The following is a 27804-nucleotide window of genomic DNA, read 5'->3' on the forward strand; positions in this document are numbered from 1 at the left end:
AGAAAAAGAGAAGACTCCAGTACTTTTCCAATAATCTTTGAAATTGGCATTCTATTTAGGCATTAAAGAAATTGTCTAAAAAGTTCCTTATGGATCTACACCAATAAGTCTGAACTTCTTTGGGATTTGTGAAGTTTCAAAATTCCTTTGAGAATCTGAAAAAAGCTATGAATAATGTACATACAACACAAACAAAATTTTGTACACAATTTATGGGTATCCCTGAAGTCCATTCATTGGCTTTGTCTGTAAAAAGAAGCCAGACTGTCCAAAAACCACCACCATTTTTGATAATTATCTCAAAATGAATATAAGAGCTCTCCATGTTGCCAGGACTTCAAACTAGTTGGGACTAGGCACTCCCTGCTCTTCCCAGCTAAAGGACCTTCCCCTAAACCCAGCTTCCCATGGGACTAGTGGTTTCCTCCACCATGTTCCACAGGCTGCAGTCCCCCAATCCTGGGCGGCCAGCTTTCCTAGCCGAGTGTCATAAACAGTCAATATCCAAACCCAAACCACCTACTGCCCAAGAAAAACACAAACACTAAAGCAAATTGAATCCTGCTTTAATTGAAGCTTATGGAGTATAAAGTCCTACAGAAACATTACAGAGAATCTTCTGGGGAACAGGGATCACAAGAATCCCTGTAGAGAGGCAGATGAGAGTAATTCATGGCTCACCAAGACCTCCCTGTAATCAAGTTCCCAGAATACCCAGAAGATCTCTTCACCATCTCAGTCCTGTTCCCCATCCTCTCCAATCTTGATTTCATTATAAGATAAAAGGGGCGATTGCATTTGAAATTATTCTGGCCTCAAGAAATTTAAAGACCTTTCAAACATTCAAAACTTAAATAACTTCAACATGGAAACCAGCTGACCTTAACAAGTTACTTTGTTAGTGAATAGGAAATGAACTGAATCATCCTGGACATAATTTCATTAAGGCTTCAAACCATCCAGGAAAAAGCACAATTATACCATTTTATAATCCGAGTCTACAAAAAGTTTACTACCCAAATCAAGAAATGTTTGTGCCCATGGATAGCTTATTTCTAAAAGATCACCCTCACTCCCCAAAATAGCCATGTGTCTCCACTCTTCTTTGTTCCCTTCTCCATGTCAAGAGTACCAACTTGCTTCTTCAGGAGGAATGAACAATCCACGATTATTTATGCAGTTAAGCCTGAAGAAGAAAATGCTGAAAAATCTAAAAGCAGGAAAGAAACAAGCTGGTGGGGAAGACAAATAAGAGGTTTCTAATTCATTCTAAAACCCAAGACTTGCCTTTACCAGTCCTTTTCCCTGAAGTCATGTAGCTATTAGGGAGGAGAACCTGGACGTAAAGTCTGCGAAGGAAAGGTAGTTGACAGATAAACTGCCCCGTAGGTGACAGTCAAGGTGAGAAGAGGTAGAGGTTTGATGGTTACTGAATAGGTGCCTGTCTAGCCATTCCCTCTTCTTCTCTTGGCTTGGCTCAACCAATGTAGATGCGATGGAAATCATTGGCACCAAATGCAGCGTTACACTTGGGACATTTGCGCTGACGGGTGTCATAGCGTGTCTTCACACACTCAAAGCAAAACACGTGAAAACACTTGGTAAGTACGGCATCCTTTTTACGCATGTTGCAACATGGACAGGTCAGGCGTGCCTAAAAAAAAGAAGCCAGAATCTGATCAACTATAAAAGTTTAAATGGCTGTCATATGTAAGCAAACAACCAACCAGGAAACCCACTAACCACTGCCAAGAGTGCCACTTCCCCACACACGTACAGTAAACCATCCTTGGAGCGCCTGGGTGGCTCAGTCGGTTGAGTGTCCAACCCTTGATTTCAGCTCAGGTCATGATCTCATTGTTCATGAGACTGAGCCCCATGTTGGGCTCTGTGCTTACAGCACAGGGCATGCTTGGGATTCTTCCTCTCCCTCTTTCTGCACCCCCCCCCCCAATCTCTCTCTCAAAATAAATAAACTTTAGGGGCGCCTGGGTGGCGCAGTCGGTTAAGCGTCCGACTTCAGCCAGGTCACGATCTCGCGGTCCGTGAGTTCGAGCCCCACGTCAGGCTCTGGGCTGATGGCTCAGAGCCTGGAGCCTGTTTCCGATTCTGTGTCTCCCTCTCTCTCTGCCCCTCCCCCGTTCATGCTCTGTCTCTCTCTGTCCCAAAAATAAATGTTGAAAAAATAAATAAATAAATAAATAAATAAATAAATAAATAAATAAATAAACTTTAAAATAAGTAAATAAAATAAACCATCCTCTGGTTACCTTCATGTAAAGACCAGTATTTATTCTCCCACTCTATTAGCAGGCCACTTCAGGCCTGGACAAAACACAGAGAAATCACTGTGGCAGTTTTCCTAACCTTGTAATCCTTAATCTCCTCCATCAGGATCTCATCACATTTGGGTACATTGTCTGGTTTCTTTGTGGTCTCCAGCTTCCTTCGAAGTCTAGAGATGTCCTCCTGTGGTAAGACAGCATACCCATTAGACACACTCCCCAAGACCTGCCAATTTGGAGAGAAAATTGCTTCAACTTGAACTTTCTGCGTGGGAAGAAAGGATTTTCTGTCCTTTTATGTCCAATTATCTTATAGGTATGCAGAGAACTGAACCTAGAACACAAAACCATCATCTTTTGTTCCAGAGCCCAAAACCATAATCTATTAGCAAACCTAAGTTGCACCTATTATCAATTCAGTTCCATAAAAATACAGTCTAAGAATTAAAAAAAAAATTAATAACTTGATAAGTCAATTTTAAGGTAATTAGTTTCAAGCTGAAGGTAGACTGGATTAAAATAATTACAGATATATGGATAAGGATAGGAAGTCATCATTAGAATCATTTGACATGCCAAATATAGAAAAATTATAGAATTTAAAAATCCTCTAATTTGATACACTGCTACTTTACAAATTCACCAAGTCATTCATTTAATATTTATTTCATCCCACCATGACAGGCTCTGGGGATATGACAGTGAAGAAAACAGACTTGGTCTCTTCACTCAAGGAACTTACAATCAAGTAGGAAACAACACACATTAGACCAATGACTCTTCATAACATGGGTCATTTCAGAGCTCAGGAAACACCTTAAAAGGTGAAATGTAAAGTATAATCACTCTTACCTGGGCTCGTTTGAAATTGAACATGTCCTTTTCTTTGGTGACACTGTTCTCCACAATCTCATCCTGAAAATCATGTAGCTTCTTCTGAGCCAATTCCAGTTGTGTTTTGAGGTCATCTGCAAGCTGGGCTGCCTCCATCGCCTAGGCAGGACGTACAAATCACATCACTTCATTGCTAGTGAGGCAAAACATTAACCCAGTCCAAGGAAGAAAGTGAACCTGTATTTCATCAGTGTCCTACTTATTTGCTCCTGAGACCAATCATCACTTTAGATTACAGAGTAAAGCAATCATACCTTGCGTTTATTCATCTCTAAGGCTTGAGTCCTAAGACCCAGTTCCTTCTCCCCTGTGCCAATGTTGCTTTGTAACAGATGCTCCTTCTCTTCTAATTTCCTTACTACCTGTAACTGAGCATCAACCTTTGAAGAAAAAAAAAAAAAAATCAGATTTTTAACAAATACGAAAAAAAAAATTAACTGACTAGGTGCCGTTAGGCCTACGAAAAGAGTTTGTTAGAAATCTCAAGCCATCACTGTCTTTACCCATGAACCCTTCAAAAAACATGAAAGACTACAATAATCAAAAGCTTCACTTTTCATGCAAAAAACCAAAACACAAAAAAAAATGCTGTTGATGATTCAAGCAAGAGTCTAAGAAACCACTGAAAATATCCCTCTCCAAATTGCCAAGAACAAAGGAAATTACATTTCTAGATATTCATCTCCTTCGGCCATACTAACTCTCCATGCCTAGCGATTCATATCAGAACACATAAACTACAGCTCAAACAAAAGCCCAGGTGTATCGTTTTCAGAATGGCTAGAAGTTCTAAAGTAGTCTTTCTCTTGAAATTCACGCACAAAATAGAATAAACACCAAAGGGTAAGAAGTAAAGTCACACACCCGCGAACCCTCATCCCAACATCCAGAGGTAGTCAGGTAACCAGTGATAGTTCCTCACACAGCCTTCCAGAAAATTTATAAAATACACAGTACATACAAAGATGTACACACTTTTAACACAAAAGGAAAGGAAAATAAAACAAATCAACAACATTTTCCATATTAGCAGATCCACATCTGTTTTAACAGCTATACCGTACTCCTTTGCAGGGATGTATAATTTATTTACCAGAATGCTAACAAAGTACATTAAGTTGGGTTTTTTCTTATTAAAAAAATGCCACAATAATCATTCTTTAATGCATGTAGAAAGTGCCCTACTTCAACAGAATTCAGGAAAGCTGAGTTACCTGAGTCTTTAGAGTCAAAACCTGGTCAGCCAGCTCCTCCTTCTCTTCTTTAAGTAACTTGTGGATCTGATTAGACTTAATACGTTCTGACATGAGCTTGAAATTTGCATCATCCTTCTCCCGCAACTGCTGCATTAAACGGATATTCTGCTCCTGCATGTCTTCAAAGGCCTGGCCTGTAACATCCATCTCAGAGAGGAGAGCCTCTTCCTCCTAAAATATGGAGAAAGAGGAGTGCCTGGGTGGCTCAGTCAGTTAAGCATCAGACTCTTGATTTCAGCTCAGGTCACATTCTCAAGGTCCTGAGATGGAGCCCTGTGTTGGGCTGTGCACTGACAGCATGGAGCCTCCTTGGGATTCTCTCTCTCTCCCTCTCTCCTTGTCCCTCCCCCACTCATACTCTCTCAAAATAAGCAAATAAAAACTTTAAAAAATTGAATAAATAAGGGGCACCTGGGTGGCTCAGTCCGTTAGGCTTCTGACTTCAGCTGAGGTCATAATCTTGCAATTCATGAGTTCAAGCCCTACATTGGGCTCTCAACTGTCAGCACAAAGCCCACTTCGGATCCTCTGCCCACCCCTGTCTGCCCCTCCCCCCACTCAAAAATAAACTCTCTAAATAAATAAATACATACATAAAACACAGAGAAAGAACCCTTATGTTAATACAATCTTTTAACTCCAAAGAAATGAGCACTGGAAACTAAACTTTCCCAGTATTCGTTAAGAAATAAATTCACCTAGAGGCACCTGGCTGTCTCAGTCGGTATAGTGTGTGACTCTTGATCTCAGGGTTGTGAGTTTGAACCCCACGTTGGGTGCAGAGATTACTTAAAAATAAAATCTTCAGGGGTGCCTGGGTGGCTCATGTGGTTGGGCCACCAGCTCCTGATCTCAGCTCAGGTCTTTATCTCATGGTTCGTGAGATCGACCCCTGCATCGGGCTCTGTGTTGACAACATGAAGCCTGCTTAGGATCATCTCTCTCTCTCTCTCTTTCTCTCTCTCTCTCTGCCCCCCCCCCCCCAGCTTATGCTCACTCACTCTCTCAAAATACATAAACTTAAGAAAAAAAAGGTAGACAAAAACTATACATACTACAATCTAGCAAACTGATCAAGTAGCAGTTGGTTACAAGAACTTCTCTCATGATGAAACCTCACATTTTCTCATAGTTTTCCACCACTGTTATTGATTTTAACTACAGAGACTTTCCAGTAGTACCACATAACAATCTGACAGGTGAATAACAGTCTCTAAAAATATTTTTCACTTGAATTTATTATAAAATTTTTTTAATGTTTATTTATTTTTGAGACAGAGGGAGACAGAGCGCGAGTAGGGGAGGGGCAGAGAGGGAGACACAGAATCTGAAACAGGCTCCAGGCTCTGAGCTGTCAGTACAGAGCCCGACACGGGGCTCGAACTCACAACCCGCGAGATCGTGACCTGAGCCGAAGTCGGACGCTTAACCGACTGAGCCACCGAGGTGTCCCTAATTTGTTATTATAAATGAGACTGGACATCTTTTCAGATGTTGAAGAACTATTTGTATTCTTTTCTCTGAACTAGCCAGATCTTTTGCCTATTCTTCCACTAGGGTGTTGGGTTTTCTTCTCTATCATTTTTGGAGTCTTTTCTATATAGTAGAAAGATTAGCTCTTTTGTGCTAAGAATCAGAAATATGTTTTCTCTGTTTATCATATATCTGTTGGCTTTGTTAATAGTGGTTTCTGCCACGTAGAAGTTTCATGGGTTTTCATAAGTCAAAATTATCAATTTTTTTCATATTTTTGACTTTTATTAATAGTTAAAAAGGTCTCTTCCATTCCAAATTTATAAAGGAATTTGTTTTGTTTTAACTCTTATGGATTAATTTCTTTGATATTTTATCTGTGATCCATCAGGAAATTACCGCAGTATACAGTGTTCAAGTATATATCCAACTTTTTCCCAGTATTATTTTGCTTCTTTCTGCCCTGCCACATTTAGTAGTCTTTCTTTTCCCCCACTGACATAAAACTGTATCTTTGGCACATTTTTATGAAATAGCCATGTTACTCTGGTCTATTTCTGGACTTTCTATTCAGTTCGAACAGTCTATTAGTCTCAAGGTACTTTATCTACTGAAACTTCCTATTTTTACATCTGATAGAGATAGGAACTGCCACCCATCAACCCCACTGCTTTTCCTGACCTTTCTTGTTTACTTTTCCACACTTTTAAATCACTGTTTAAAAAAATAAACATATATGATCTGTCTAGTACCAAAATAAAACCAAAAATACTGAAACAAAACCAAAAATTTAGTATTTTTATTGGGATATTAAATTTACACATTAACTTAGACACGATTAACATTTTTAAGATAAGGTATTCTATATAAAACACAGTATGCCTCTCCACTTGTACTAGAACCTATACCAGTACAATTTCCTGATAGTTTTTTTCTTAAAAAAGAGCAATGGAGACAAATTGGCAATCAACGGATTTATTAAAAGCCAAAACCCCACTTTTTATAGAAGAAATGCATATGGGGAGGCGCCTGGGTGGCTCAGTCAATTGAGCATCCAACTTCAGCTCAGGTCATGATCTCACGGTTCGTGGGTTTGAGCCCCACATCAGGCTCTGCTGTCAGAGCAGAGCCCACTTTGGATCCTCTGTCCTTCTCTCTCTGCCCCTCCCCCACTCACATTCACTCTCTCTCTCTCAAAATAAACATTACAAAAATTTTGTAATGCATATATGTTCTAATAAAGTTCATCTTCAAGGTACTTCATCAAGTCACCACTAAAACCACTTCACTTTGTCATTTTGCTATTTCTTAGAAACAGTGAAGCTGTTCCTCACAGTGAACATACATTTTTCCATCTTTGGTTATCTTTATTACTCAAAGTTAATATAATTCCCTGAGACTTAAAAATAAATATACGTTCATGGTGAGTAGGGGAAAAGTCTCTCCAGTTCTAGGGCCCAGAGGACAACCACAGTTAACATACTGGTTACTTATTTATAACCTATTTGGGGGCATGTTTTTCTTATTTTCAGATATTTGTAATCATAATGCATATAAAAATTTATATATTTTTTCATTAATACTCACTATATCCCTGATTCCAGATCAGCAGAGGAAGGACAGATGCCCCAATAAACCATGTCTGAACAACTGGCTATCCATTTGAAAATAACAGGAAATTTCCTGCCTCACAAATATGTGAAACAAAATAACTGAAGAATGAAAGACTTCAATGTAAAAACAAACATATGTGTAGGGTAAAAGACATTCACAGAAAGAAAAGACTAGAATGAAAGCGCAAATTTCACTGTCAATAACTTAGCTGTCAAGCAACATTTACTGAAAAACCTAACTCAAAAGAGTGCACCTACCTGCTTGGCCATGGCCAGCTTCTTCTGCAGGTACTCTATCTGCTCCTCCACTGCCCGGATCTTCCTCAAGGCATCCTCATCAGCCATTTTCTTATTCTCCTTTTTCTCCTTATCCTCTAGATCCCGGAGTCTTTGCCTCAGGTCTTCCAACTAGAGAAAGTAAGGAATCACACACACAAAAAGAAGAGGCTATGATATAATGTCAAAGTTCAGTTAATCCTGTGCACAGATGGAGGGCCCCAAACCAGGAAAACCTTGGCCAAACCGGGAAGAGACAAAGGGTATCCTAGTGCACCCATCACACTTCACACACTTGTACACGCACCTCTGGTGAGGAGCGCACATGCACCTTCCTTCGGGATGGTGGCTCTCACCATTTGTTTTTAAGGCCCCCAAATTTTAAGAGAATAAGACACTCTTCCCAAAAATAACCAGAAAAGAGACTCACCGTAACAATGATTTATATGGGAAAGAGGTACTAAAAAAGTCTGAAAAGGTTACTCCTATTCCCAGAAATTGTGATATACCTTACCACCTAGTGGAGAGTACAGAAATCTATTTTATTTTAGATGGTCCCTGAAAGGGAAGAAAATCCTGAGTTTTAAACACTAACTTTAAAGATGAAGAAAGAAAACTATATCCTTCAGAAATGTGAAGGAAAATCCCACAAATGAAGATTTTAACCAGAATGACAGGTAATGGCAGACTAGATTACCTCTGCCTTAGACTTCTTCTCAGCTGCCATTAGCTGAACTTTGTCTCTCTGTTCCTTTGGGGCAGAGCGGTACATATCTAGCAATAGTTTCATCTCCTTTTGGCTCTCCTGTGCCTTCCTATGATGAGGGTGATAGAGGGAGGGGGATGGTGCAATGAGAAAACAAAGGACATCAGAGCAAGGGAATTTTGAATTGAGCAAAATATTTTACAACAGTTCCATGTACACCTTATGTCACAGATCTAAAAGAAAACTTTCACACAGACCATCAGGAGACCTGTGGATACACTCAGAAACTACAGAAAAGCAAGCTGGATAATGGAGTCATTTCTCCCTTCACACCACGTTCTCCAACATAAAGTTATAAAATACATGCCGTGGCCCTAATTAAATAGGCAAAATTCTGGTGCCCCACTCTTAGAAACTGAGATTCAGTGGGTCTGTGATGGGGTCCAGGAACATATTTTAAAAAGAAGTCATCCAGGTGATTCCGATACCACACTTGAAAAAAAAAAATATTTGCCTTAAAGCAATTAAGAGGAAGGAAGAAAAAAAAGGGGAGAAAACTATATTTGATAGTGGAGTCATCAGCCATCAGCTTAAGGCTGAAACTTCCATCTCTTACTAAATTATCAGGCCTCTTACCTATACTTTTATATACCAAAGAAGTTCAAATGTTTTGAGCACAGTTGTCCTTCAAATCCAAGTATCAATAAAGGCACAACCACGACCATTGGGAGGCAAGAAATAACCAGATCTACCACAGAAAGTATTGGTTATGCAGGAAGAGAAGGAGCAGTATGTGACATTACGTTGGGTGTTTCATTAACCACAAGGTTCGTCTTACCATTTCAATGCCTGCAGGAGTAAACCTCCTAAGAAATCTCTTAAATGACCTGATACATACACAAACCAGCTAACTGCCAGGCAAACAGATCAATATTGCTCAAGTTACAGTGATACAAACTCAACCCAGTATAATTAAATTAAAATTCATGCCGGCAAGCTGCCAGTAATTAGTTTCAATAATTCTCATGAGTATTACTTAAGTCATGACACACTGCCCCTTAATTTGGAATCATGAAGAATGAGGCTACAGCTGCAGTGTTACGGAGACCCGACCACTGAACCAGACTACACGGTAGCCCATGCAAGCCATCTGGGCTGTACACTTGATCAAGAACTGAGATCATAATTAACTGTGCATTTAGTTACACCCAAAATATTACAATGATCTGTAAGCCAGGCCATCAACCCAACATTTCATGCGTGATGTCCTAACCTTAGCTTCTGAGTCAGAAACAGATACTTTAAATTCTGTTCTTACTTGAGTTCAATCTTCAATTGTTTGATAACTTCTGCTTCCTTTTTCCTTCCATCATCATGTTTCCCTTTCTCTTTGTCCTTAGCAGAGTCTCTTTCTTTTTCTGACTCTTTCAGTTTCTGCTTCTCTCGTTCTCTCTCCTTTTCCTTCTCCCGCTCTCTTTCTCGCTCCCTCTCTTTCTCCCTCCTTTCTCGTTCTCGCTCTTCCTCATCCCGTTTGGACTTAATTTCGTTGACTTCCTCCTGAGTTGCCTTCGATGCAGAGGACTGGGCAGATAAGTCCTCAGGATCTTGCTTCAGCTCCGTAGGCTCGTCCTTCGGGTCCTCAGTACTAGACTGAGACTGCAGGAGGGCACTGCCGCTGCGCAGGCGCGTCTGGGGGACAGAGGCAGAAAGCAGCACATCACCTGTGGCAGCCACACTCCTCTCCTCACTCAAAACCAGGTCTCCAAACTCAACAGCAAATCACACTCATTCTGCACTTCCTGGTTACCTTGTTCAGGTCAGACTGGGCTTCTCTCAACTTCCGCTTATACCTTAGGACCTCCCCTTTCAGCTGGTGATTGTGATTCTGGAGGCTACTGATGAGGTGGCGCATCTCCCGGTTTATGGGGCCTTAGATACAGCAACAGCAATGTTAGGAAGAACTCTGATAAGGAAAAAGGCACAAGGATAGAAAGCGCAGTACCCATCAGGGACCTCTGAGAAACTGGGAAAATTACCAAAAGCAAGATTCCTTCTCAGAAGAGGAAAACAAAACTGGCCAATCTTAAAAAACAAACACCCAGGCTGTGAGCCAAAATGAATTACAGTGATTTAAGGTTCTTTGGGACACCCGAGCTCCATTCATACCAACAAATCCAGGGAACCACATTGTGTTTTTGAAGGAAGGCGCTTGCAGCAAACCGCAGGATGGAGCGAGAATAATTATACCTGCTTGTTCGTTGGCAGCAAGGGTCTGCTCAAACTCTATCCTCAGCATTTCATACTCCTTGCGGACCTGGGCCAGAGTATCTTCCAGCTGGATCACTTCAGTCCTCAGCTTCTTATGAAGACTAACCTCATCTCGCTACACCCAGAAAAAGGACCCAATCAAAAATTCTTGTCAAAATGTGAAGACATCATATCCTGTTACTAGGTTTCTTAATTTTGACCGATCTAAGAAGAAAAGGATCTACTAGAAGGGATTACTCTGAAAAGTTCCAATTCAGTCGATATTTAATGAGCACCAGGCAGCTACAAAGACTGATTTGCAGACTGGCAGGATATTAAAGAAATAAAGGACATGCCTCCTCACTCTGAGAACATAGTCATTTACTTGGAGTACTAAACAATAAAACAGTACATAAACATATGTAAGGTAAGACATATTAAATTCGATTCTTTTGGCAAACAGAGTAAAAGACCAACTACTACAAACATTACCTTAACAACTGTGGAAGATACAGAAGCGAACACGTGAATAAGCTGCCTTAAAAAAAAGCATTCACATTTGCCCTTGCATGTCGTAACGGCTTGTACGTTGGCCCTTGCATGCTACAAGGGCTTGTAAAGTGAGGCAGCTTCCACCCACTTCTCTCTCCCATGCACATACAGCTCTAGCCATTCTACACTATTTTTAAATCTGCTCTTTTCACTGCTGGAAATGCCCTTCTCCTATTTTTTTCTTATCAGCAAACTTAAGATTCACACTTCACTTTGGCAAGTGGAATCAGGATGTCTCCACAGTCAAATGAGATGCTCTGTCTCCTTAATCACTGCCTCTCCTGGCCATGCCTCTGTTGTACCTGCATTCTAATGGACTATACTCTCCCCACCAGGCTGTATGATCTCTCATGGCAGGATGCCCACCATCTGGCAGAGTAAAGACCTATGGCCCGTCTATACATGTTTGCTGGAGGACCAGTAATTGCTTGCAAGGGGGAAAAATTATAAAATTTATGAGGCAGGAAAGCTGATGCGCAAAAGACAAAGCTGGGCTGCTACCTCGATGAGCTCAACTTGGCGCTGGTGGGTCCCCCTGGTGCCATGCAGCAGAGTCCGGGCCTCGTCCAAGTGTGCTTTCAACTGTAGGCTCTCGTTGTACAGGACGGAGAACTGTGACTGCATACAGCGGTATTCCGGAGTCTCCTTAACCGCCTCTTCCACCGCACTCCGCAATTCCACCTGAGGGGCCCGAAGACAAGTCAGAAGCACAATCTAGCGTCTGTGCCCCACACACTAGACAGGAAACAAAACCTTATAGTGATGTCCTGTGCGATGGAGACAAGCTTTATGAAGATTCTGGATTATATCTCCACTCTTCTAGTTCTGTAAAATCTGCATCAAATTAAACCAGGGACCTCTAGTCTCCACCCAAGAATTGTTTTAATTGATATGTGTTCTACACTGTGTGTCAGCCTACACCCAAGGACACTAGAAGAGCTCTCTGAAATCTGTCAGATGTAGAGACACGGAAAACCCAGGATGTTTGTTTTTAACACATAATTGAGAATTTCTGTCATTAACTTGTTCTCTGTATTAACAGTCTCTGAGAGATATATTTTGACATTGTATCAAAAATAGTTAGGCTTCTCTTAAGCAATGGTTTGCTTGAATTACCCAAACACTTCAATTAATTTAAGTCAGGTTGTTTTTTTTCTGTTTGTTTTTTCACTTCAAACATCTTTATTCATATATTTACCTAGAAACAAATCAAATTGTAAAAGACACGTGTCTATGACTGAAAGAGGGGTAGGAAGACTCTTAGAATTCACTTTCTTTCCCCAAGAACCTGGGGAGAGAAAATTTTAACAGGCATGTTCAAAAACCAACAGAATCGGTCACTGATCGTTTCTCTGCTCTGGCGGCTAGAAACTGCACAGGCAAACCGTGTGACCCACATTTGGCAATTCCTAACACGTGAGCAGCCTACCCTACTACAGTATGTACATGCTCCTTACATATATCTTGTATACAAGCCCCATTTTGTAAACTCCATTTTGGATCATCACTTTAGTTTACCCTACTCGTCTTTTTTCTCAACAATTCCTAAGTTAGAGCACTCTGATTCAGTCTATGTATCTTTGTAAGTTGCTTGAAATCCTTTGGAGACCAAGGGGCGGGGGGGGGCGGGGGGGGGGCCAAATAGTAAGTAAATAAGTAGACACACCAACAAAACTTACATCTTCCTCTTCCCTCATAAATTATGAGAGCTCACTAGTACGTATGTGTATTGACCAGCAAAACGTTTCATGGTACTGCCTTTCAGAGATGCGTCTCCTACCTTCAGCTTTTCATTTTGTGTAGTGACCTCCTCGAAGTCTTGCCGAAGTTTCTCCAGCTCACAGTGACGGTTCTGAGCCAACTCTTTGTTCTCCTCAAGCTCTGCATTCATTTCCTCAAACTGGAGAAAAGAGGAAAGTCACAAAATAAGCATAAAAAACAAAGAATTTTTAAATCCTTCCCCTTCCTAAGCTTCCACCTTCACTGATCCATTCTTCTAGCAAAACCCCATTGCCTCTTGTAAACTCCTAAGTACCTCGCACAACACCTGACACTAGGTAGGAAATGTGACCTGAGTGAGTCATTGATTTTACCTTCCGGGCATTGATAGTGATTGTGCCACCATAGAGACTGCTCCCCGCTCCATAGACCTTATAACCTTTCGAATTCACCTATAGGAAGGACAAAGATTCTTTAGTGAGAGACCCTAAGATTTTAGTCTGATAATCAAAGCACTTTCAAAAGAGTCCATTGTGTCCCCAGGTACTACTACCCAAGTCCATCAACCCCTTTTTTTTTTTTTTTTTTTTTAACATTCCTTTTTGAGAGAGACAGTACAAGCAGGGGAGGGGCAGAGGGAGACAGAGATACAGAAGTCGAAGCAGGCTCCAGGACCTGAGCTGTCAGCACAAAGCCCGACGCACGGCTCGGACCCACCAGATGTGAGATCATGACCTGAGCTGAAGTCGGACACTTAGCCAACTGAGCCACCCAGGTACCCCGAAGTCCATCCTTTCTCAGTAGACTCCTTAAAAATGATTCTAGTCTCTAAACTATGACTGAAAGAGCACTTGCCCGTTCTAGGACTTCTGCTAAGTGTCGGTTGAGTCGCTGTTCCCTCTTTCGGATTTTGTCAATATCCCACTGCAGGTCATCGATCATGGACTCCAGGACAGAAACTCGTGACTCAGCTGTCTCCACTTTACTCTGCAACTTGGAGAACTACATCCCATAGACAGGCATTCAGAAAAATAAAGCCAAAAAAAGACCAAGTTAGGAAAGGAATGCCTTACATCACTACTGTACATCCCAAATCTCACAAAATTAACCCCTGCTTATGTATCATCATAGACAAAACTGAAATAGAGGATGTTTTACCCTCTTTCCAATGCAGGAGTATAAAAATGAAATCATAGATTCCTTTAACCATTCCGGGTCAGTTACAATCATGAAAACTGTAAAGGTCTCTAAGAACTCTCACTCTCATAAGAGAAAGACCACTTGGGATGCAACAATTTTTCTACTTCTGAGAAGCACCAGTTCCTTCTATAGACCACAAACCATCAGAAAATATGTTATCTTTAAAAAAGCAAATAGTGACTTCTTTGCTTTTACCAAATATTTTCAGAGATAAAAATTCAAATATATATTCAGAAGACAGCTATCTTTGCTCCCAACTTTTCCTTTCCATATTCCCACAAATGATAAACCAAAGGGAAAGAAAGGAAAATGGCCATTCTCTTTAAGCTGACCCCAAGGAAATCTTGAACCAGACACTCTAAAGATACAAAAACCTGTTTTTCTTTATTTGGGCACTTCGCACCAGCTAATGCTATTTTTATTAATTTTATTTTTTTAATTTACATCCAAATTAGTTAGCATATAGCGCAACAATGATTTCAGGAGATTCCTTAATGCCCCTACCCATTTAGCCCATCCCCCCTCCCCAAACCCTCCAGTAACCCTGTTTGTTCTACATATTTATGAGTCTCTTATGCTTTGTCCCCGTCCCTGTTTTTATATTATTTTTGTTTCCCTTCCCTTATGTTCATCTGCTTTGTCTCTTAAAGTCCTCATATGAGTGAAGTCATATGATATTTGTCTTTCTCTCACTAATTTCACTTAGCATAATACCCTCCAGTTCCATCCATGTAGTTGCAAATGGCAAGATTTCATTCTTTTTGATTGCCGAGCAATACTGCATTGTGTGTATATATATATACATATATATATATATACACACACACACACACACACACACACACACACACACACACACACACACCTTTATCCATTCACCCATCGATGGACATTTGGGCTCTTTCCATGCTTTGGCTATTGTTGATAGTGCTGCTATAAACATTGGGGGTGCATGTGTCCCTTCAAAAGAGCACACCTGTATCCCCTGGATAAATACCTAGCAGTGCAATTGCTGGGTCATAGGGTAGTTCTATTTTTAGTTTTTTGAGGAATCTTCATACTGTTTTCCAGAGTGGCTGCACCAGCTTGCATTCCCACAGCTAACACTATTTAATACTTTAATTACAATGCTATCACATGCTCACGTTAATCTATACATAACCTTTGTACTGGTTGAAAAATACGTCCCCCAAAATCTTTGATATTCCTCCCATCAAGAGGTGGTGGCACTGTCTCCTCCCCCTGAATCTGGGTCAACTTTAGTGACCCAATGAAAATGATGCAGAGGCTACATCTGAAAGGCCATGCAGGTTCTGCTTTATGTTCTTGGGACATTCATTCTCTGGAAGAAGACAGCTGCCATGTAAGAAGACCCACTACCCTGAAACTGCCACATGGGAGAGGCAACATGCAGATGTTCCAGTGAAGAGCCTAAGGTGGGGTCCCACCCAGCTGGCAGGTAATAGCAGCCAGCCACAAGAGCCACTGTGGACATCAGCTCAGTTGAGCAAAGCACTGTCTCTCTCCAGCTTAGTAATGCTAAAGGAGATTGGTCAAGGGCCAGAAGAGGTGGACCTTCTCGTTTTGGTTGTACCTAGTTTATACCTTAAACATGACAGAAAGTTATTCTATTTCTCCACTACACTCCAATCTAATTTATAAGCACTGCTATACTCTAACCCTTTTGAAGGCTGATGAGGATCTACATGTATCGATAAACTTCCCAGACGATTCTCATACAAGCAGCCAGCACGGACCCTGGCAATGGAGTTTACAAAACAAGGGTATAATAAAGAACACGGGCTCTGAAATAAAAACAGACCTACATCCGAATCACAGTTCAATTACTTTGTCTGTGTGCTCAGAACAGTTACCAACCTCCTTGAATTTGTTCCCTGAAGAGCAAGATAGGAGTTGTCTGACCATCAGAGATAGATAATACTCATCAAGTGCTTAAGTGCTAGTCACTAAGGAGATGGTAACTACTAACCTACCGACAAGCGAAAGAATTGGGTGGTCAAACTAAAGTAGGTCAAATTTCAGCAGAATATCCTTTGAACTAAACCAAAATGATAATCAGGACTGGCAGAAAAATCTTTTAAGGCCTTTTATCTCTTTACCTCAATCACTGTGTGTGTGTGTGTGTGTGTGTGTGTGTACGTACGCACACACACACACACAAATACCCAAATCTTGACACCGTTTGGTCATGGCACTACGCGTACCCAAGTTTGGCTGGAAAATCCACATTTCTCAAGCTCCCAGGATACCATCAATATAGTAGTTCGTACTGTCCATTCTCAGATGAATTTCTACCAACCCATTCCTCAGTAACATTGCACATGATCTTTTTTATTTGGGAATTTGGTGCATTGTTTCACAAAACCTCATATGATGGTATTTCTTCTTAAAAACGAACACTGTAGTATCTGTTTAACAGAGGCACAATCGAGAAGTATTCAATTGTTTTCTCCCCTTAATCTTTCCTCTTGATTTCTCAGAACTGGTTGCTTTGGCCTGCCCTTCATGCTCTTCAATATAAAAATAGGCTTTCTAGAGTCAGATGAACCTTTGAAGCATTCAAAATTCCGAGTCAATGTGTGCCACAGGCTACTAGAAACTACCATCTGTCCTTTCTGGTCAAGTACCTCCTGAGACATGGTGCGATGCTTCTCCTGAAGGAGGTCTGTCAATTCCTGTAGCCTCATATTCTCTTGAGCAAGGAAGGAATTCAGCTCCTGCACCGCTTCCTCCACTATCAGATTATCTGAGGGAAAAGAACTGCCCTTTAGTTTAGCATCTATAGTGTCCAATTTTAAAACTGTGCATCCCACCAAAATATGAACACGCTCCCTCACTTTATTTTCCCGAAAACCTTTAAGAAGTAGGCTGGTTTTTATTATCTTTACATGACTAAGAACCCAGAGGTTAGATGACTTGCTTAAGGAAATGAGCCAAAGCTGTGCTTCAGTAGAGGATGACACAGAGCCAAGATTACCTAACTCCCATCCTTTCTGTAAAGTCAAATGTACTGAGAGAAGAAATGGAAGGATTCTGTAACTCTATTCAGATAAGACACAATCACTAAAAAACTGCATTTTAGAATTGTAGACAAGATAGAGGTATCTGTAATCAGTGTCAGACTTAACAGCCATAAAATTCTATCTCATAAGGCTATCACAAATTCCTATTAGTGAACACCAACATGAAGCATCTCTGTTGGGAGGAAGAAGGGGGCAGAAAGTAGCAATTTCCTTGTTCAAATGAGTACCTATAGAATCATGAAGAATAAAGATAAGAGCCTAGAATTACTTACCATGTTCTGGAATACTATGCTAGGGGCACTCCTAAAGCTCAAAAGCCAAAAGGTACACTACAATTTACCAAGAAAGTAGATAAATTTATAGAACTTATTATACCAATTAACATGTTTGGAGACAGTTAACAGGAGGAAAAATTGTGCTTTCTCCTACTCCCTACCCCTTGGCATCACTCAGAAACACCATACAGAACAGGCTGGTCATGTGGTAGGTTTTGTGGTTTTCAACCAAGACTGCCTGTAGAATCACCTGTGGAACTTTAATTTTTTGTTTTTTAACGTTTATTTTTGAGACAGAGAGACAGAGCATGAACGGGGGAGGGGTAGAGAGAGAGGGAGACACAGAATCGGGAGCAGGCTCCAGGTTCTGAGCCATCAGCCCAGAGCCCGACACGGGGCTTGAACTCACGGACCGCGAGATCGTGACCTGAGCCGAAGTCGGACGCTTAACCGACTGAGCCACCCAGGTGCCCCATAATGATTTTGGGAACTTTAAAGATTAGACACTTCACTAAGGCCCATCCATCCCACACATAGTAAATAAGAATACCCATGGGCAGGGCCAAAAAAAAAAAAAAAAAAAAAAAAAAAAAGTATGCTCCAAAAGCTCTCAAAGTGAACTGATTCATAACCGAAGTTAAGAACTAGAGGCTGAAATTTACTCTTCTTAATATCCTAACATACTTAGAACAAGGCCTAGAATACAGTAAGAGCTAGATAAACACTTACTGAATTAACAAGCTGACAATTGCAATTCCTTTGAATCAAGGATAAAATAAACATGGGGAGAAATGAACTGACAAAAAGGTATAGTTCATGCTACAATTCATACTTTATGGATCTTTATCCTTAGAAAGTTCAGCTTATCAATGGCAATTACTTTTTATAATATCAATAGCTCAGTAATTTGTAATTTATAATTAATGTTTTTTAAAAATTTATTTTGAGAGAGACAGAGCATGAGCAAGGGAGGGGCAGAGAGAATCCTAAGCAGGCTCTCTACCACCAGTGTAAATCCCGATGCAAGACTCGAACTCAAGAACTGTGAGATCATGACCTGAGCCAAAACCAGGAGTTGGATGCTTAACCAACTGAGCCACCCAGGCAGCCCACTTACAATTAATTTTTTTTTTTAACTTAAACTCTACCTTAAAATGCATGCCAACAAAAATAATTTTAAAGTACTGCTTAATATACTACTCATTTTAGTTCCTTTTTAAATACAGCAATTATTTTACTTGACATTCATTCACAAAGTCAAGTTTAACACTGGCATAAGCTCTCCATATGGCATATTATCTGCATGTAACACGCATATGGTATGCACCATCATGCATATATATATGGTTTACCGGTGTGGCCTATTATTAGGATTCAATCATACCATCCAACTACTCAACTACAGCCAAGGGAGAAAAAAACTAGCACCCAGCTCAGTTTACATTAGGTATGTAACCAATACCAGATACAGTGCCAGACAGACACTGGAGAAACAAAGAAGAGTAAGCCAAAGCACTGCACCAAGAGACAAAGTCTAGCTGGAATATAGCTAAAGTAGATGGAATATATGAATACAAAAGTCTGGGAGGACATGAACCACATTGTTTACAATGGTTACCTTTGAGAAGGGAGATAGGAAGACTTCTATAATTTCTGATTTGTGTATTCTAAAACTGTTACCCAAATAATAAAATACATAATACATACACAGACTTATGGGAAAGTAAAAGAAACCCTTTCCCAAATTTTCACAAGTCTTTTACATGCCTCCTCTTTTAATTGTTGATAACTTAGCCCAAGTGTCCTTAAAAATTACAAAGTAATAAAATTCTTATTTGCCTGCCCAATCGCTCAGCATCCACTACATTCAACACATTACTTTCAGAAATGAAACACTATACACCTTTAATAATAATCAATGAATTAGAAGTGCCTGGGTGTCTCAGTCAGTTAAACATCAGGCTCTTAATTTCAGCTCAGGTCATGATCTCACAGTTCATGGGTTTGAGCCCCATGTTGGGCTCCACACTGGCAGTGTGGGATATGCTTGGGATTCTCCCTCTCACTCTCTCTCTTCCCCTCCCCCACTTGCATGCTCTGTCTCTCTCTCAAAAATAAACATTAAAAAAAGGAAATAAAATAAAGCAAAATAATAATCAGATAAATTAAGGTATTACAACTAGACCAAGATTATTACTGAAAATGTAAAATCAGGGCACTTAAGGAGATGCAACCTAGCTACACAAATACTTTACTATACTGTACAAGTCTCTGCATTAACACTGACTAGTAACATAATTATTTCAAATGGACCCTTTTCCAACAATATTCTCTTTTTTCTTTTTAAACACAGATCATCTAACAACTCTAAAACCTAAGCCAACTCTTTTTGAAAATATTAGAGATAACAGAAAAAAACCAACAAAAAGAATGTATTAAAACTGACTCTTTGAAGTGAAACTTCACTATCTAGGGGCGCCTGGGTAACTCAGTTGGTTAAGCATCCGACTTCAGCTCAGGTCATGATCTCACAGTTCATGCGTTCGAGCTCCACATCAGACTCTGTGCTGACAGCTCGGAACCTGGAGCCTGCCTCAGATTCTGTGTCTCCCTCTCTCTCTGCCTCTCCCCCATTTGCACTCTGACTCTCTCCCTCTCTCAAAAATAAATAAACATTAAAAAAAATTTTTTTAATTCAATATCTAAAACAAAAATTTTTTAAATATGATTACCAATATTTAAAATATTTAAACTAAATTACTATCAGTTATAAATCAATAGCCAGAAACAGAGCTACTCCTTAAAAAATCAAATTAATTCTACTACTTTTAAGTGTTTTATTAATAGAAAGTATCAGAATGAAGCTTTCCTCAGCTTCTTACAGGACTATCACACGGCTCAAAATATGAAACACTTGTAAAATACTAACTTGCCACAGCAATGGCATTACTGGTATTACTGGTAATACTGGAGATTAGATTCCAAGGAATTTAATTAAAATTAAATACATAAGTTTGCAAACTACAAAGGAGCATGCAAAGTTGAGCTCTTATTCCTCCCACCCTGTCCTCAGTCTGATTCTTGCCTCACCTCCGCTGTTTAGCTTCCGCGACAGGAGCTCTACTTTTTCCTGTAATTTATCATAGACCGTCACAATCTGGGACACGGCTCGGCGGGAGGACTCCACACGCTCCTGCAGCTGAGATTCCATTTCTTCACTGGAACTGCTGGCCAAGGTAGCGAGGAAAGAGAAAGCTGGCTCTTGCCCTTCCCCTGAGGATACAGGGGGGAAAAAAAGCAGCTGTCAGCATTATAAAAGTGGAAGTATCAAAATCCTTTTTTCCTCAAATGGAAAGCCTGAAAGCCAAGATCTATTTTAAAACCCCAGAGCATGCAGTGGTAGAATCCACCACAAACACTCGCCTCTCTCTCGGTCATCTTTCCGTTCCTGATTGCTATCGGAGTCTGGTTCTGGTTCCGGCACGACAAGGGCTTTTCTTTCTGTGAGGAGATCTCCCAAACCTTGCTCCAGATCGTAACGTTTAAGGATGATACGGATGTTTTCATCAAACTGAAGAAGGGGAGGTACAGTCATGAGAAAACAGAACACAACTTTGGAAGTGAAGAGAATGCAAAGGAGAACTAAAATGCTCCAAAGAAAATCTGAGTAAACAAACAAGTAGCTACCTGACTCCAGTACCGGTTGACAATCAGCAGTGAGGCATCATCAGTGGCCTGTCTTCGTTCCAGTTTTTCAATGTGCTCACGGAGTTCATCTTCAATGGCCTGCCGTTGATCCAGCATCTCTGCCAGCTTGCGATTTTTGGTTTGCAGTGTTCGAATGTCTAGCTCCTCCTGCCCCACAAAACCAATCTTATTAGTCTCCACAAAGAAATTAGGCAAACCAGCTGTTAAACTCTACCAGGTCATATTTCCTCTGACCAAAGCTATTCATTTCTTAAATCTTACAACAAGTAATTGGATAAAAAGTAGGAACAGAAGAAATAAAGAGTCTATGATGACGATGGGAAGGAAGAATGACACTAATATGCTAGAACTTGGACCTCACCCACCTCATTGTTTTCTTCACATGGATATCCACAAAGTACTGTAAGGCTCCACTGTCCAGCTTCTGCCCGGATCAACACTGCCATCTATCTCCTCAGCACTGCCCCTCACTCATTCAAGACCTTGGCACCTGGGTTGTTCTCTGTCCCAGTCCCTGCCACTATGTCCAGTGACAATACACACACGGACATGTAAACATGCGGACAAACCATCTAATCCTCCAGCATCCAGGCTGCATTCTGAATCCCTTAACTCTGGTGATTATCTCACTCCCTGTGCTTCAGCCACCCATTTCAAAAGCCGCATCTTGGACTTCTGTCATTATCCGCAACTGTGCCACAACTGAAATCTTAAATTCCTCAAATGAAACCCTATCTTTCCAGGTACCTCATGTCCTTATCCCCATATACCAGTTTTCATCTGGATCTCCCAGAATTTTAAATTCTCTCCATTTTCCTCGTTGGTCCCTTATCTCCACTATCTTCCACACCCTGACCTCAACTTTCGCTCAGGATCCCATTCTCTTCTGTTTCCGCAAAAATAGAACTCCATCAATAGTTCCACACCCCTCTCAGGATCTTTAATTTCTCTCCCTAGCTCCTTCCTTAGGACAAGTTGGAGTCTGGAAGTGGGGGTGGGGGAGGGTGGGGGAGGACCCCAGGCAAAGAAACAGGATTGGAGAGGATTACATTTTTATCTTACCTAGGAATTAATGAGTATTTCAAAAAGTAAGAACTGTTTATGAGAACACCAATTTCTTGTTTTGCTTTTATTTTCTCTTGTATTTTGATTAAAATATTCTTGACACGCCCAAAGAGTCAACAGTTTCCCAACTGTACCAGTTCATTAATACTATTAATAAATGAAATCCTCGATCTCTTCACTGAACACTCCTTTCCTCTTCTTGCTCTGATAGCGGGATGAGAATACTGTTTCCCTGCAGTTTCTCCAGTACCACTCTGGGCCTAGAGGCAGGTAGGTACCCCCTCGCTCTCCACTGCCACTTTCAACCCATTATCCCACCTTCCCCCCTAAAACCTCCTAGCTCTGCAGCTCGTGCCACTGGTCTGCCCCACCTGCCACCCTGCCTTGCTGCACTTGTCTAGAAATGCCCAGGTCACTTCCCCACGTTTCCTGAAGATTTAGCACCTAGCTTATTATCACTCTCCAATGTTACTCCTGTCATAGTCCTCACTGATTTCCAATTCCCATATAGATGATCCTTCCTGTATCTCAAATCAAGTCACTGACCTCCTCTCCTCCAATGATCTTGTCTTCTACCTCCCTTGGCCACCAAACTCCCAGTTATTCTTATTCTTCGCCTGATCTGTATGTGTATGCTCTCTGTAAACTCAATTTCTCCACAATTACCACCTACTTTTCTAGCTCATGCTCTCTAGTTTCCTGACTCCCACAATTCTTCACCTCCCCCAGGATCTACAATCCATTGCCCCATAAAACTTTCCTGTCCTTCACTCCTCTCACTTCCTCACTCCCTTCTTTATTGGCATTGAATTCCACAATCAGTCAATATCATGTCTTCCATAACCTCCTCCTTCCTCACCCTTGCCTAGGAAAAGCCCCACCCCTGGTAACATCCAACTCTCCACTACTCCAGGCCTACATCCATGCAGCTGAACATGAATAGAAAAACAAAGCACCATGCTGCCTGGGCTGACTTTAAACTCATGATCACAGAGTCAAGTAAGTCCTCAGCAACAATACTGCCCAGCAACAATACTCTATCTTTCTAGTCCGTTCCCTCTTCAAGATGACTACTTCATACCTTCTCCTGTCTCTTCAAACCTTCAACACTTCCTCCCCCATCCTCACTCTCAGATGAGGCGCTTCTGATTTCACTGAAAAAAAAATAGAAGCAATCAGAAGAGAATGTCCACATCTATCTCCCACAAATGCAGCTACCAACCTACCTACATCTGAACTCTTTGCCTTCCTCTTTGTTGCTACGGATCAACTGCCCTTGCTCCTAGTTAAGGCCAGCCCTCCTGTTGTGCATTATATCACATGCTCCCTCCCCTATTGGTGGAAATCGCACCAGCAACAGTCTCCTCTGCTACCCCATCAGCTTAATCTACTCTACCAAATCATTTCAATCAACATGCTCTAATAGCTCCTATTTTAAAATCAAAACAAGCTTCCCTCAATCCCACATTTCCCTCTAGCTAATGCCCCATTTCTTTGTCTTGTTTTCTATCAACACTCCTGCAAATCATTGGCTCTGTCCCCTTTTCCCTAATTCCTCTCCTCTCCTATTCTCTTAAGCTCACTGCATTCAGGCTTCTAGCACCATCATTCCACCAACAAGATTCTCACTGAGGCTCCTGAGAACCTTCTACTGCTAAACCTAATGACTCAGTCCTCCCTTTACCCAGTGCTCCCCTTACTCAAGCCATCAGCAGCACCTGAGTAACTCCTTCCTGAAATACTTTTCTTCATTTGGCTTCTGGGCCCTCACTCTCTTGTTCTCCTACTTCATTTTCTGTCTCTTTGGTTAGTCTCTTCTCATCTCCCTGACATGAAAATATCAGTGTTCCAGGGCTCTGCTTTCAGAGCCTAGAGCCTCTAGTCTCATGGATTTAAATACCTCCTACATGGGGTGCCTGGGTGGCTCAGTCAGTTAAGCATCTGATTTCAGCTCAGGTCATGATCTCATGGCTTGTGAGTTTGAGCCCCGCATCAGGCTCAGACACTTCGGAGTCTGGGGCCTGCTTTGGATTCTGTGTCTCCCTCTCTCTCTCTGCCCCTTCCCCACTCATGTTGTCTCTCTCTCTCTCTCTCTCTCTCTAAAATACATAAACATGAAAATACATACATACATACGTCCTACAAAATGATGACTCCCAAATGCTTTAGCCCAGACCTCTCCCTAGACTACAGATGACTGTATCCAACCACCTACCCATTCAGAGGTCTATTAAGTATCCCAAACTTGCAGGTCCAAAATCAAACTCCTAATTCATCCTCTGCAGCCTCCCAAAAACTATGCTTCTCTCATACTACTTCCTAGCTCAATATCTGAACAGTCTGTACTTCCAAAATTCTGGAATCTCATAAACTTCATCCAATCCATCAGTAAATCCTGTCAATACTACCTCTACACTACAGTGACCCAAGGCACCATGATCCCTCAGCAAAATGACTGCAACAGCCTTCTATAGTGGACACTTTTGTGTCTCATGTCATGTCCTGTCAGCCTGCCAGACTTCAGCACAGCCGTGGTGGACAGCTCCATTAGCACCACCAGTGTTCCGACTTAAAGCACACCTGGAGTCTTCATTTTTTGTTCCACACGATCTCAGCTGGCTCACTACAGCAACCTTGAAGTGCAGAGGAAGAGTTATTGCCTTTAAGGGCAACCTTCAACCAACTGGGGCAGGAATCAGTGGAGACAAGCCCCAGTTCCCCACACTTAGAGAGATGAAATGGGAAGAAGAGGGAGAAGCAACAAGGGAACAATTCTGCTAACTGAACTTCTAGCCCTTGCTCCTCTACAATCTGTTCTCCAAGCTAAGTCAGAGCATGTTACTCTCCCACTTAAGACCTTCCAATGACTCCTGAATGCCTTGTGGATAAAGTCCAAACTAGGATGTATCCTCTCAGCTTCCCTTGGAGCATGTGGCTATTTATCCCTATGAACAGCACATATCCCACTCATAAATACTAGAACACTCTGTTCTCTGGTCTGTGCCACTTTACAAACTGAAGCCCAACAGCTGTCCTCAGGGTAACGCATACTGTCTGGCAAATCACAGATACACAACAAATACTTATATTTATTGAATTAACTAATGTCCTTGGGATGCATGATGTGAGACAGTGCTTAGACAAAATCACCTCTTGGCAGCAGTATGGAGTACCTGAATCGCTGACAGACTCAGAAATGACACTTCATCAACAATTTACTCTGAATGTTCCCATTATTCTATCCTGAGCCTGAATTCAAAAAAGTAAGATGTGGTTTTATAAGCTATGCAAATGCAAAGCATTTTAACACCATACCCCCATTGCGGAGTTCCAGAATAGACTCCTGATCTAGATCCAAACCTATTATAGTGAGCTTCTGATGTCTAATGGAATATAACATTACTATAAGCTTCTGATGTATAACAATCTAATGAAACGGTCAACTCCCTAAGAGCAAGGACAGTGTCTTACTTTATTCACCGTTATATTCATAATATCTAGCCCAATAATTATTAATAGCTCATATATAGAATACTTACTAAAGTAGAGGTAATGTTTTAACTCTTAGCAGAGACTCTTTCATTTTATCCTCTCAACAACCCAATAGGTGGGCACTAGAATTACATTTACAGACATGGAGAAGAGGCACAGGGAGGATAACAAAAGGCCATGCAGCTAGGAAGTGGTGAAGCTGAGTCAATTCCAGGTAGTCTGGCCTCAGACTCCTATCCTTCACCACCCTTCAGTGATTTTACTACACTGCCTCTTAGTAACTAGCACCGAACTTTTCAGTGAATGAAGAATGAATGTACAGTTTTCCCGCTGATAAATGCATATAATCAATTTGTATCAAGCACCACACTCTCCAGCGATTAGAAGCACACCTCTGAAAATAAACATCAAATGTTAATATTTCTCTTTTCAGAACTGACCACCATAGCACGTCACCTACTTCTGGCTCTTTTATTTCCCTCTTTTCAAATAAATTTCTCTTCCATAAATTTCTCTTCCGTAAGTTTTCTCTTCCATAAAATGCCTTCCAGAAAGCTTCCATAAATTATTACTTTCAGGTTGCAACTCAGAAAAAAGCACACTCTCAAAGCCCTGTTTCCACATACCGTTGAAGAGACACCCCCGAGCTTAATTGTCTCCACTGTGGTCCCTGAATCTTCAACAGCTGTCTTCTTCTCCGGAGGCATGGATGTGCCAGGCTCTCCAGCTGCTCTTTTATTTCCAATTCCGGACATCTTGGCGCCAGATGAAAGCAGTTTTCCTGGAGAGGGGGAAAACAAACAAACAAACAAACAAACCAACAGAAACTTAGGTAAGATATACAAAAAGAATAACAATAAAGAGACCATCTATAATGTAAAACCTAGCAATTTTCCAGCCAGCCTTTTTAAACCTAAATCCATTCATTTCATACCAAGCAATACAATCCCCAAACTCCTCTTGGAAAGAAAAAAGTAAATTGTCGAGTAAGAGTCAGGGCTGAATTTACACAACTACCAATTTCTAAACAGAATACTAACAAATAAGACAATGGGCAAAGGATGAAGAGACCAGGGAAAATGCCAGAAATTTCACTTCCTGAAATGCCAGAATCAGAAAAATAGTTTGATCAGGACAGGACCTAATTCTATTGTGCTGGAAAAAATCACAGAGCTGAAAGGCACTTGGGAAATATCCGCTAAATCATTAATATTGAATAAGTCATGTATCATCTCTGAGACCCAATTTCCTAAACCAGGAATTACTGTGCCTCTTACAAGGAATTAATACGTCTAGAAAGAACTTACCATAATGCCTGACACGAAGAACTCAAATACTAGCTCTCTTTTTCATATTTAGTTTCTCCCCTATTTCCAAATGTTCTCCTCGTGATTTTGTGCAACGCTACAGAACCTAGATCTGAGTGTGAATCACAATTCTACCTCTTAGGGAGCCTTGTGTTGCCCTCAAGGAATTCTCCAAGAGCCTCAGTTTCCTCATATGTACAGTGGAGGCAAACAAATATTCTGTCTACCTAAACTGCTTCCAAGGGTTTCAGAGCTCAACGGAGGAGAAACGAACGCTAAGGCACTTTGCTACTTTAGAAAGCAGCCCTGCCATCACCAAGAGTACACGCTACTCTGCTTCCAATTCACACTCCAGGAGAAAGGGTATCGGTGGCAGTAACCTGAGTCGGACCTCACCTAGAGAGAGAGGAGACTAAGGAGCAAGACAAGGACCCCAGCCTCCCGCGCGCCCAACTGCAGGCCCAGGAGAGAGAAACCCCAGAGCCAGAGACGGCGGAGATTGCCGAGGACCCGCACAGTCCCGCAGCGCCGGTAGCCGAGATCTCACCTAGGTTCTTCCAACTCGCGCCGCCGGGGAGTGGAACTCAGGGAAGTTATTCACCAGGGTCCGTTCTGCAGCACTACTTCTCACCCCTGACCCGCAGGCGAGGACCCATAGAAGCTTCCGGGGGGCGGGGCCAGGTAAAGGAAGA

At 41.3% G+C, this 27804-nt stretch overlaps 1 protein-coding gene across 2 annotated transcripts; it reads right to left on the reverse strand.

Annotated features, from left to right (window-relative positions):
- Positions 1–545: 545 nt before the first annotated feature.
- Positions 546–27804, reverse strand: RNF20 (ring finger protein 20). 2 transcript variants are annotated; one of them, XM_047829607.1, is made up of 20 exons: positions 27660–27804; positions 26432–26586; positions 21228–21395; positions 20964–21111; positions 20631–20813; positions 16870–16988; positions 13877–14023; positions 13396–13473; positions 13083–13202; positions 11804–11983; positions 10751–10886; positions 10311–10432; positions 9822–10192; positions 8495–8612; positions 7780–7929; positions 4394–4606; positions 3434–3559; positions 3138–3278; positions 2368–2469; positions 546–1654 (listed from the first exon to the last, which is right to left on the reverse strand). In XM_047829607.1, exons 2-20 carry the CDS (start codon positions 26558–26560, stop codon positions 1478–1480), a joined length of 2928 nt encoding a protein of 975 aa, XP_047685563.1. In that variant the 5' UTR covers positions 26561–26586; positions 27660–27804; the 3' UTR covers positions 546–1477. The 2 variants fall into 2 exon arrangements, with proteins under 2 accessions (XP_047685563.1, XP_047685564.1); XM_047829608.1 differs by lacking the exon at positions 27660–27804 and adding an exon at positions 27509–27564.

The sequence above is a fragment of the Prionailurus viverrinus genome, chromosome D4, assembly GCF_022837055.1.
Source record: "Prionailurus viverrinus isolate Anna chromosome D4, UM_Priviv_1.0, whole genome shotgun sequence".
NCBI lineage: Eukaryota > Metazoa > Chordata > Mammalia > Carnivora > Felidae > Prionailurus > Prionailurus viverrinus.